The sequence below is a fragment of the Choristoneura fumiferana genome, chromosome 15 (genome assembly GCF_025370935.1).
Source record: "Choristoneura fumiferana chromosome 15, NRCan_CFum_1, whole genome shotgun sequence".
NCBI classification, from domain to species: domain Eukaryota; kingdom Metazoa; phylum Arthropoda; class Insecta; order Lepidoptera; family Tortricidae; genus Choristoneura; species Choristoneura fumiferana.
In genome coordinates, this window is record NC_133486.1 from 16179825 (window position 1) to 16191944 (window position 12120).

A 12120-nucleotide genomic window follows, 5' to 3' on the forward strand; every position below is an offset into this window, starting at 1 on the left:
ATTACGAAAACATCAAGTACCTAATATATTTTTCTAAGGATTTCGTATTGTGTAAGGAATCTTCCAAGTTTAGGTATATTTTATACCTTAGGCTTATTACTCTTAAATTACAAATAATTCTCAAGCAATCTTAGCCGTTACAATTTTCCTTGTAAATTTGATACTTACTACCTACCATCCTGAATTAAAAAAAAAACCACCCAACAATTTAGATTTTACGTTCGATTTAATGAAAATTTGCACATTAGTCGAGAAAAAAAAACACCCCACTTTACGTCTATGGGAGGTGTACCCTAATTTTTATTTTTTATTTTACCAACTTTTCCGCGTACTAACTGATATGTATATTCATACCAAATTACACTTTATAGTACTAACGGTCTCTGAGCTTAGCCGCGAACAGACATGGCGAAACTATAAGGGTTCCTAGTTGACTACGGAACCCTAAAAAAGAGTTGGCAGCACATTTCACACATAATAAATGGTGTCCAATGACATAGTGGAAATAAAAGTACTTTTTCGAGTATTACTCTCGCTTATAAATTGAAAGAGATGACATGTATTTTTTGTTACGATCAGAAATGAAATATTTTTCGGAAAAATAAAATACGGTAGCGATCACGAATATTGTATTTATTGTAGAATAAAATAATTTAAACAACTCTTGCACACAACAATCAGTCGACTGTACACAGCTACCAACAAATTCTTATGCTTAGCATAATTAATATCCTGAGCCCTCGCGTACTTTATAAAGGACCAATTAACACTAAGAATAATGGCCGAATGTACTTTATGAAGTACAAATTGTTCATTGAACAATCAATGTCTGTACAAAAGAAAAACGTCGAATAGGTATGACTCAAGAAAAATATTTTTAGTCAAAATTTAAGTGCAATCACTTTAGTAAACAAAGGTAACAACGCGAACAAATGAATCTCCCTCCTTCTTTAAAAAAAAAACCTAAAAAGCTTGATCCTACTTTTGTTTTTCTTTTTTTTTTGTGTTTTTGTAACACGTTATTTAATAATCATTGGCAGCATCTTGTTGTAGAACTTATTAAACACTTATTAAACAATGCCCACAATTCCTGTTGATTGCTTGAATTTCCTGCCATTTTTTGAACCGAACTGATCCTTGGTTAGTACTAATATACTGAGCGGCATAAAATTTACCTCACTCTTCATACAAAATTACCTATTTGGCTATTATTGTATACATTTGAGGGCCAGATTTTTTGCCAAAAAAACGAACTCATCGCTAACGAAGTCGCGGCTGGAAATACTTTCTGAGACAGTTCGAGCTTCGCATTTACCTTTTTGTAAAAATTGTTAAAACAACATGTAAAAACATTGCTTGGGTTTGCGCCTAGAAAAACAATGTAAAATATCATAAGTCATAAGAGTTACACATTATGTATACAAATCGATTTACTTACTGAATTAAAATAATAATAAATACATATTCGTTATTTTTATTCTATAACATTTTCTTTTTTTTAACCAGCTTATAATGTGTCCCACTGCAGGGCAAAAGTCTCCCCTTTCTTATCCCACTCGTCTCTACTCTTGGCCAGCTCTTGCCAATCTGTCTAGATCGGTGCAGGTCGTCCCGCCATCTCCTCCTAGGTCTACCTCTGCTCCGGTGCCCGTCGCATGGAACCCAATCGGTGATTACTTTGGTCCAGCGATCCGGATTCATGCGGCAGACGTGTCCCGCCCAGTCCCATTTTAACTTGGCGACCTTCATTCCCACATCGACAATTTGAGTTCTGGAGCGCAGATCAGTGTTTGATTCTATCAGATCTCCGAACACTCTCTCGATGGCAAATCTTGAGTCTGGACTTCTGAGCCTCAGTCAAAGACCAGGTCTGAGCGCCGTAGGTTAGGATTGGCAGGATACACATATCGACAAGCTTGCGTTGAAGGATCAAAGGAAGTTTGCCCTTCATTAGTACTTTCGTGCATGGACCGTATTAGCTCCCCAGGCATTTTCAATTCATTTGACGTCGTCAACATAACTAATATTATTCCCAGAATGAAATAGTGTATAGTCATACGATATAAATTATTAATTTCATGAATATTTTAATTAATGTTCTGAGAATTTAAGGGTTCATCCGGAAACATCATTAAAGAAATTAAACTCATACAAGATCCCCCAAGTATGCAGTGTACTTATACTTGGGAACTTCTGTATTGTAACTATGTTTTAATCGTTAATTTAATTTTTTTTTTTTTTAATTTATTACTTGGAGCAAATTAATGTAGAGCGAGACAGAAGGCAGCCGCCAGTACCACAGTGAGACAGACAATAAACAGGAACTGTAGAGCAGCAGGACAAAATACGTACATTACGCACACAAGAACGGGTCCATAATGCGACTATTTATTTCGGACAAACGTAATTTTATTACCTTTGTCTTAGCTCTAATAATTAGGTTAATCATGGCAGTAGTGGCACCCCGCAGGCAGCCTGCAGAGTACACCAAAATAAATTATCGGTGGTTTATTTATATGTAAAGTAAACATAACAATAATCTTATCTTATTAAATATACAAATCACATGCTTCTTTTCATAATTCAAACTACGTAACAATAACTTACATCTATCGTATAATATATTACTCTAAAACTTTGTATAAGTAAATAAATACTGAGCATTAAGTCGCAGCGGCAGCGCTCGTGTAAATACCGCTATCACTCGGACGTAGCCTATTTATTGTTTAGCTTAGGTACATTCATCCTAAGTAATCTCTATTATAAATTATAATCTCTACGCTCATGTAACACGCGTCATGGACATTAATACTGTACAAAATATTTCATTATTTGTCTGTATAAATTACGAACTATCTAAATCATAGCGTACTTTACTCGTATATCGAAAAGTCGTCTCTGACACCACAGTCTCGGGGCCGCGCGGACGGCGGACGGGGCGCTCTAGAGTACGGCCCGACCGCATCAAGCGCCTGCGAAATCAAATCAGTCTTCCAGTTGCCGGCGAACGTCAGTCGCGTAGGGAGGGTGCGGGGGTTGCGGGGGAAGCGGCGGGTCGGGGTCGTCCGGGGGGGCCTCCCCCTCCGCCGCCGAGGGGATGGTGTGCAGCAGGCGCGGCGGCGGCAGCGCGGCCGGCGGCGACAGCGGCGGCTCCTCGCCCGACACGCACGGCTGGCGCGTGAGGCGCGGCCGCGCCCCGCCCGCGCTGCCGCCCGACCGCGTCGTGCGCCACGTGCCCGTCGACGCCGTCGCGTTGGAGCCCGACGAGTCGTTGCGCGACGACGACAGGTTCGAGTCCTGCGACGTCTTGCGCGCCACCAGCCACGAGGCGGCGCGGCGCGGGGGAGGGGGCGCGCGCCCGCACGCGCGCCACGAGTCCGACCGGGACGACGAGAACTCCACCGACGACGACACCGAGCCGGCGCGCGCGGGGGCCGCGCCCGGGACCGTGCGCGCGCGCGGCTGCGGCGGCGCGGCGGGCGCGCGCGCGGGACGCGTGCAGGCGCGCAACCAGCGCAGCAGGCGGCGCGGGCGCGGCGCCGGCGCGGGCGCGGCCAGCAGCCGGCGGCATGCGCACGCGCACGCCGGCCCGTGCGGCCCGCGCGACGACCGCTCCGCCAGGCTGTTCGTGTTGGCGGGCGTCTGCCGGTTGCTGAAGTTGGACGAGTGCCGGCAGCGGCCGATGCCGCGCGTGACGCGCGACTCCTCGATGGCCTTGCACACGAGCGCGCAGTCCTTCTTGAACTGCTTGGTGAGGATCGCGTACAGGAACGGGTTGCAGCACGAGTTGAGCGGCAGCACGAACACGGTCAGCACCTTGGCCTGCTCCAGCGACACGAGCGGCGCCCCCCCCGCCGCCGCCGCCGCGCACAGCGCCACCGGCGCCCAGCACAGCAGGTCCGTGAACACGAGCAGCGCCATGCGCTTGGCGATGCGCGAGTCGTTGCTGTTCCAGGCCTGGCTGCCGCGGATGGCGCAGTACATCTTGAGGTAGCAGCCGAGCAGCACGAGGAAGGCGCTGCCGTTGGCCACGAGCAGCGCCACCACGTACCCGAGCGCGGCCGGCCCGTCCGTTTCGAACGGCAGGCACACGGCGAACTTGCGGTAGTCGGACACGCCCAGCAGCGGCAGCGCGGCGGCCGCCAGCGCCAGCGCCCAGCCCGCCGCCATCACGCCGGCCGCGTGCCGCAGCGACAGCCGCTTGTTGAGGTGCATGGCGTGCGTGATCGCGTAGTTCCGCTCCAGCGTGATCACCGCCAGCGTGTACACCGACAGCTCCGACGACAGCACGCCCAGGAACCCCGCCAGCCGGCACGCGCCCGACAGCTGCCACGCCACGCCGTGCGCGCGGAACTCGCCCAGCGTGCCCGCGTCCACCACCGCCAGGAACCCTGCGACAGCGACGAGTGACGTCAGTACGCGCGCCTCGCTCGTCCCGCTCGGAGCCCGGAGCCCAGAGCCCGCTCGGCCGCGCCGCACTCACCCAGGTACACGCCCATGAAGAAGTCCGCGGCGGCCAGGTTGGTGACGAGGAAGCGCGGCACGTCGATGCGGCTGCGGCTGAACACCAGCACGAACACGACCGTGCCGTTGCCGAGCAACGCCAGCAGGAACACCGCCCACACGCCGCACCGCAGCGTCCACCAGTCGAACAGGTCCACGCACGGCAGGAACGGCCCTGCACACGTCACTGATTAGTACGAGCGGCCCTGCACAGGCCACAGACACCCATCAGCGGCATACGGCGCACATGCGCTCACCCGGCAGCGGCAGGCAGCGCACGCGGCGCGGCGCGAGGGAGCGCGCGGCGCGGCCCGGCGCGGCGCCCCACGCCGACAGCGCCTTCCGCAGCCACATGTCGCCCGCGCTCGACGAGTTCACTACAAACCAGTTTGTGGTTACAAACGACAGTAAACATTTACCCATCGTCATGATTTATTTTAGTCAAGAATTTCGTGATCTGGCAGTGTTACGATCGGGCCAAAAACCTCGAGTAAATTTCCGTTACATGACGATCGACTCACGGTAGTTGGCCCAGAAGTCGGTGGTGTTGGCCCAGCGCTGCAGGTCGACGTGCGGCGGCAGCGCCAGCACCTCGTCGCTGAAGCCGCCCTCGTCGTCGGCCCCCCCGCCCCCCGCGCCGCCCCCCGCCCCCGCCACCGGCTCGCCCCAGCCGCCGTCCTCGGCCGCTATCAGCGGCATGTAGTCGCAGCAGTGGTAGGCGTACGACAGCACCAGCGTCTGTCGACACACAGAACGTCTGACTGCTCAAGACCATGCCCCGGCCCCTTCCAGCCTCTCCAAGAGGCTACACGAGGGAAGAGTGAGTACGGTGCGCTGGTCCGCTCCGTTTGTGTCGGTTTTTTGGGCGCGAGTCAAAGGAGAGAGGAACGTAGACTAGCGGGCAACTGAATTAATGAGGGCTATCGCGAATGAATTCGCCGCTAGAGGCGCTAATGTAGCGTGAGGTCTCCGAAATGTCAAATCTCATAGTTTTTGGGTGAGCTACGCGGTTTTATTTATAATTAGAATAATTTTGTAAATATTTTGCAATATCTGAAATTAATTATGACAAATATGCGTTCCGGGGCAATGAATGTCTGAGTTTTGAGACAGTTTTATCTTTCGGAAACCTTGTTCCTCCCTTTTTTCCGAACAAAACGGGGACTATGCAACACTGTGGCATGTTCGATATTTTTATGTTACGGTTTTAAGGTGTATTAAATATGATTTTAATCTAAACTTTGTTTTCACGCCCGTAATAACAGACTTTGAAAGCCATACTTAAAAACCTCACGCAACAGCGCGCCATCTAGTGAGACAAAAAACGATAGCCCTCATTGACAATGTGGATGGCTCCACTCGCCAAGACTCGTGCTGAGAGCCTCTAGGAGGCGCCTCACGAGAGCCTGGATGGGACAATACAGAGCTAGAGATGAATCCGTTGTTCGTTGTTCCCGCAGGGGGGGGGGGGTGGGGGACGCAGTACGTACCTCGATGTGGGGGAAGACGTGCGGCGGGTGGAAGTGCGTGAGGCGCGGGTTGTTGTGCGCGCGCAGGCGCCGCAGCCGCTGCAGGCCGCCGCCCGGCAGCCACGAGAACACGTTGTTGCCCACGTTCCTACACATACCACCGCTATTATATGTATTTTATTATTCAAATCGGTCCACGCGTTTAAGAGCTACGGTGCCACAGACAGACACACAGACACAGACATACAAACACACATAGCGGTCAAACTTATAACACCCCTCTTTTTGCGTCGGGGGTTAATTATAATCACTAGAAAATAATATTAATCATCAAATAGTTGAACTGAAATTTGACAATAATGATATACAACAAATGAAATAATAATAATAATATCTTCTCACAAATTACACCAATTGACCCAGCCCCAAACTAAGCAAAGTTTGTTCCATGGGTGCTAAACTATAGGTAGACATACATACATATTAAACATCCAAGACTCACTACACTACAAACATTTATATTCATCATACAAGTATTAGCAAAAAATGTTCGGTTCTGGCAATTCGCCGGCCGCTACCGCGGCACGCTCGCTTCGCTCGCTCGGCTTGCGCACTGAGGGTCGCAGTTCTACCTAACACTCCTCCTCGCTTCGCTCGTCGTCCTAAACCGGACCTGCTTTAGTAGAATAGGTAGAAGCATTGAATTAAGGAACTGATCTATTTATTAGGTGACAGATCTAATATTATTTTGGTGACCGAATTTTGATGATCAAACAATAAAGTAGGTTTACAGGTTTACATTAATCTAATAATTCATACTTAGAGACCGATTTGATTAATTTGATGACCAATATATTTCTTAGGGATAGATATAATAATTAGGGTATCGCAGTTTACTGACAAATCTAAATTTAAGTGACAGAAAATATAGTTCCCTTTTTTAAATACATAAGTACCATTCCCGGCATGCTTTTTAGGTTATTAGCTATAAAGTTTCTTTTTTCACACCAAAAGGTCAACTTATTTATGAGCAAAAACGCTTAAATATAATTTGCGATTTTTTTTACAAACGTAAGGCAGTTAAAATAAATATGATAATAATAAACTAATACTTAGCACATGCTTTTAGAAATATTACAGCAAAAAACAGACTAACTAGAATAACAGTAATAAAATCTTCTATTTCACTTAGAGGTTAGTAAAATATCTACGAATGTCATATGGCAAATTTCTAGGCAAATATTTCTAAAATGCATTTTAAAATAAACTTACAAATCTTCCAAGTTGGATATGGGAACGAACGCTTCGGCGTCGATGTGCTCGATTTCATTATTTTCGAGATCTCTGAAATTCAATAATTATTAATTCAGACGACAAATAATTAAAGTTAAAGGCAAAAACGACAGTTTAAAGAAGCTGCGTTAATTACAACCCTTCAATAAGTACTTGTCAGTCAACATGAAATCAAAATTGGTAGACCGCTTTCTTGGCCGACCGCAACTAAATTGGTAGACTGCTTTCTTGGCCGACCGCAACTAAATTGATAGACCGCTTTCTTGGCCGACCGCAACTAAATTGGTAGACCGCTTTCTTGGCCGACCGCAACTAAATTTGTAGACCGCTTTCTTGGCCGACCGCAACTAAATTGTAGACCGCTTTCTTGGCCGACCGCAACTAAATTGGTAGACCGCTTTCTTGGCCGACCGTAACTAAATTGGTAGACCGCTTTCTTGCCCGACCGCAACTAAATTGGTAGACCGCTTTCTTGGCCGACCGCAACTAAATTGGTAGACCGCTTTCTTGGCCGACCGCAACTAAATTGGTAGACCGCTTTTTTGGCCGACCGCAACTTAATTTGTAGACCGCTTTCTTGGCCGACCGTAACTAAATTGGTAGACCGCTTTCTTGGCCGACCGTAACTAAATTGTAAAAATTATAGGTATTTACTTAAAACGAAGCACATTTTATGGTACTTAAGTCGAATATGGTACTTAATAATTTATAAATAAAAGGAAACGGTTGAAAGGTGAATAAAACATAGCTATTAACATATTCAAAATGAAATTATGTCAGAAATTGTTACAAAGTAAGTAGCGTTTTCTTTTAATTTGTAACTCTTTGTTGTTATGTCTCTCTCTCTCTCTCTCTCTGTGTGCGTGTGTGTGTGCGTGCGTGTACTTACAGCGTGCGCAGCGCGGGTGTGTGCGCGAAGGCGGCGGGCGGCAGGCGGCGCAGGCGGTTCCCGGCCAGCAGCAGGTCCTGCAGCGCGCGCAGCCCGCGCAGCGCCGGCGCCGCCAGCACCGAGATGCGGTTCCACGACAGGTCCCTGCGACACCACACCACCCTCATACACTACACATACGGGGCCGGCCAGAGGCCTTATTCTCCACACTTGCTCACAATCGCTTTCACCACTTCTTTCTGTCACATTCACATGGCATAAGACGAGGGTGAGAGATGGTGAATGCGATCGCGAATCAGCGCGTTAGACAACGCGGCCGGTCGCAAAGCATCGAGGACTATTGTTCTTAAAATTTAAATACTGAAGTACCAACGGTCAGCGGCCATCAAGTGCGCCATTAGTAGTTTAAGTAAATAACAGCCTAAGGTATAAAATATACCTAAACTTGGAAGATTCCGTATAAAATACGAAATCCTTAGAAAAATATTATTTATTTTTGTCGTAATGGCTACGGAACCCTATTTTGAGCGTGTCCGACACGCTCTTGGCCGGTTTTTTATCGCATGCTGCTCTCCACACCCCTGCTTAAAATACGGAATTGCAGTGACGTGCCGTAAACATCAGGACTTTACCGAACAAAAGTCGTGACGTTTACGGCACGTCACTGCGATTCCGCACCGTTTGCGTATTATAAGCAGCGGTGTGGAAAGCATGCAAAAAAAAACGGTGCGCATACGATGCGTCACTGCGATTCCGTAGCGTCACCGTTTTTTAAGCAGCGGTGTGGCCGCTCCTTTATTCGTAGGAGCCGTGCGGCTGTTTTGCTTTGCTCTAAACTGACCTTAAGTACATTTTTTCTTTAAGATAAATCCTTCGAGGCATCGTACTGTAGGTAGGTGGTAAAACTGACCGCCTGGCAGGCTAGATTGACTTTATTATGTATAATGGTAGTATTTTTATATTGTATGTTTCTAGAACTTGACTTTAAAACGATTGACAGCGGTATACATGCCGGAGCACAGATTGCTCCCGACAGCCTGAGCGGCTGGAACTATCTATGTAAAATAGTTATAAGTTCTACCAAGTTCTACAATAAATAACAGGGTAAATGTTGAACGTCCATACTTTTTAAGATCTTATCACAACATTTAGCGCAATAAAGACTTTGAGTTTGAGTTTAAATCTAAATAATTGAAGAAATATCTTGTTTATTTGATCTGAGTTTAAAGTCACGCGCTTAGATCCCCATTACATAAGCTCTTACCAAGTTTCAGTCCCCACAGTACCCTTAAAGTATAATTGGCTTCACGTGTACGTAACACAAATACTAAAACGCACGGCAGTAGTAGGCAAGTACATACAACTATTGTAACTAGGTACATATAAGGATCTACTGTAAGTAAGTATACCTAGATAGAGCTCTACTCCGTCAGATTGCAACATAATTTAAATCAGGTCAGCGTGTTTATTTCAGTGAAACAATTTCTCAAAATACAAGCTCCAAGATAAAAGAGAATTCATCCCTGAGTTATTTCATTTGCGACAAAGTTGTTCGTCCTTGTCCGTTCGTTCTTATTTTCGCCATGTTTACTGTTAGATTCCATTGGGTTTGATGTTATAAAGCACACAAAAAGTTGGAAAGTATGTTGTTTTCACTGAAATACAATGCTCGCATCGCAGCGCGAACAAAGTCATGTTTTAGGGTCCGAATCCAGAGGGTTCCGACGGAGCTTGCAGCGTGAACTGTACCCTTAGTGTAAGTTTTCGGTTACAAAATACGTCTCGATCGCTTTCGCGTAAATCTCAATTTGTATGGAAACACGAACATCGCAAACGTTCCACTAGAGGCGCTGTTCGTGTTTCCATACAAATTGAGATTTTAACGCGAACGCGATCGAGACGTATTTTGTAACCGAAAATTTACATTAAGGGCACTGGTGCACTCTCCCGCCATGCCTAACATGACAAGCCACGTTTTTCTCGCTTATGTATAGCATCTGTACCCCTAGTGTAAGTTATCGGTTACAAAATACGTAACGATCGCGTTCGCGTTAAAATCTCAATTTATATGGAAACACGAACAGCGCCTCTAGCGGAACGTTTGCGATGTTCGCGATCGAGACGTATTTTGTAACCGATAACTTACACTAAGGGCACTGTTTGTCTGTCCCTCATCGCAAGTGTGAAGCGACCAAACCACAGACGCTGCAGTGGCGTATGTTGCATTCGTAACTTTTAAACTGGGAACAGTGAAAATGCAAAAACACAGGGGTTTAAAAAAAGAAAGCAATTTTAATGTAAAAAGTATTAAGTAGAAATCACTGTTAGTTAAAAAAAGTCTCTATTTCCATAGTCCTTCTATAAGAACAAACTTATTTTTGCCAGCTTTTAAATGAGCATACTCGTAAATAGGCATCAGAACCCTAAGTTCGAGTCTAACTTGCACTTAGCCAGTTTTTCCACGGGCGCGAGTTTGTCTACACTATAGGTACAGTAGGTACCCACACTGCGTGTTGACTGTGTGCTAGCTAGGGTTACGCGGCGCGGGCGGGCGGGCGGCGGCGGCACGGTGTAAGTACGTGAACCTTTTCATTGAATTTAATGGCGTGTAAAGTTCTGTGTAGGTAATTGTCTTTATGAGCAACATTTGGAGGATTTAGCGGCCGCATAATGTACGGCGTCGGTGGCAGTCTGGCAGTGGCACGACCCGTACCGCGACGTGCGCTTAATGACCGGCTCCGGCCCAACAACGGTTACATACATATTTGAATATCGAAAATTAAAATACCTACGGTTAAAATGTCGATGTTCAAAATATCGAAAATTAAAATATCGATTGTATCACATCACAATATCGAAAGTTGATACCTATGGTCAAAATGTAGATGTAGATGTATGATAGCCAATATACCTGTAAACATATTTGAATGTCGAAAATTAAAATATTGTACATAAAAATCTGCTTTATTTATTGCTCCTTTCTCTTAATAGCATTTATTTTACATAATCTAGTCATTTTTAGCACTCGTCGGCCGCTGCAGCGGCACGCTCGCTTCGCTCGCTTGGCTCGTGCGTTGTTGTGGTCACAGTTCTAACCTAACCGAACCGAACCAAATATTTTTGGTAATTCATGTTCAATAGGTTAGGTTAGGTTAGTATCGAACTCAACATCAATTGAGCGGAATAGGAGATCCGCAAAGCGGAGCTCCGTCGACCCTGTCACGTAATAGTTAATACATAAAATATTCGATACTCTGTACGTCGATATTTTGGACTTCGATATTTATATCTTTCAATGTCACTTTTGTAGATAAATAAAAAATATTTTCGATATTGGACGCAGGTTATCTAACCATTCGACAATATAAACTTTCGTTATTTAATTTTCGATATTTTGAACATCGACATTTTACCCGTAGGTATTGTAACTTTCGATATTCAAATATGTAACCCCAACAACACGATATCAGCTTATTATATTCTATAACGACTCACTCACTGCCAGAGATTCTTCGTATCTCGTATGTTTATGCAAGGTTTTTGTGTGTTTGTGTAGGTATGTGCGGGACTTACAGCACGCGCAGCTCGGAGCACTCCTGCAGGTCGGGAATCTCCTCCAGCTCGTTGGACTGCACGGCGCTGCACAGACAGAAGAGTTAATAAAGATAAGGAGGGGGGAGGGGCGCGGCAACGACTCCAACTGCGAATTGTAAACCGATACCATTCGCTCGGTTACGTCGATATTATGTAAATCGAATCGAGTTGACAAAAAGCCGACAAATTGAGAGCTCGGCAGTCGGTCGGGCGTCGGGCGTCGGGCGAGGTGTCGGCGGCTATTAGCGCGACACGGCGCCACTCAATATGCAAATGGTCCCGCGGGGCCGCGGCCGGATTATCCGCGGATCCTCGTCAAAGCGGCGCTGCACCGCGCGAGGGAATTTGCCGCTCGCCGCCGCGGATTACTCG

General features: G+C 46.5%; 1 protein-coding gene across 1 annotated transcript in view; it reads right to left on the reverse strand.

Annotated features, from left to right (window-relative positions):
• Window positions 1-616: 616 nt before the first annotated feature.
• LOC141435918 (uncharacterized) overlaps window positions 617-12120 on the reverse strand; it is a 49491-nt gene continuing 37987 nt past the window's right edge. Inside the window, exons 11-18 of the mRNA XM_074098755.1 lie at window positions 11728-11793; window positions 8155-8298; window positions 7245-7316; window positions 5994-6120; window positions 5025-5241; window positions 4761-4880; window positions 4484-4678; window positions 617-4391 (exon numbers count right to left, since the gene is read on the reverse strand). Coding sequence (XP_073954856.1) covers window positions 2986-4391; window positions 4484-4678; window positions 4761-4880; window positions 5025-5241; window positions 5994-6120; window positions 7245-7316; window positions 8155-8298; window positions 11728-11793 — 2347 coding nt within the window. The 3' untranslated portion in view covers window positions 617-2985. The remainder of the gene's footprint in view (window positions 4392-4483; window positions 4679-4760; window positions 4881-5024; window positions 5242-5993; window positions 6121-7244; window positions 7317-8154; window positions 8299-11727; window positions 11794-12120) is intronic.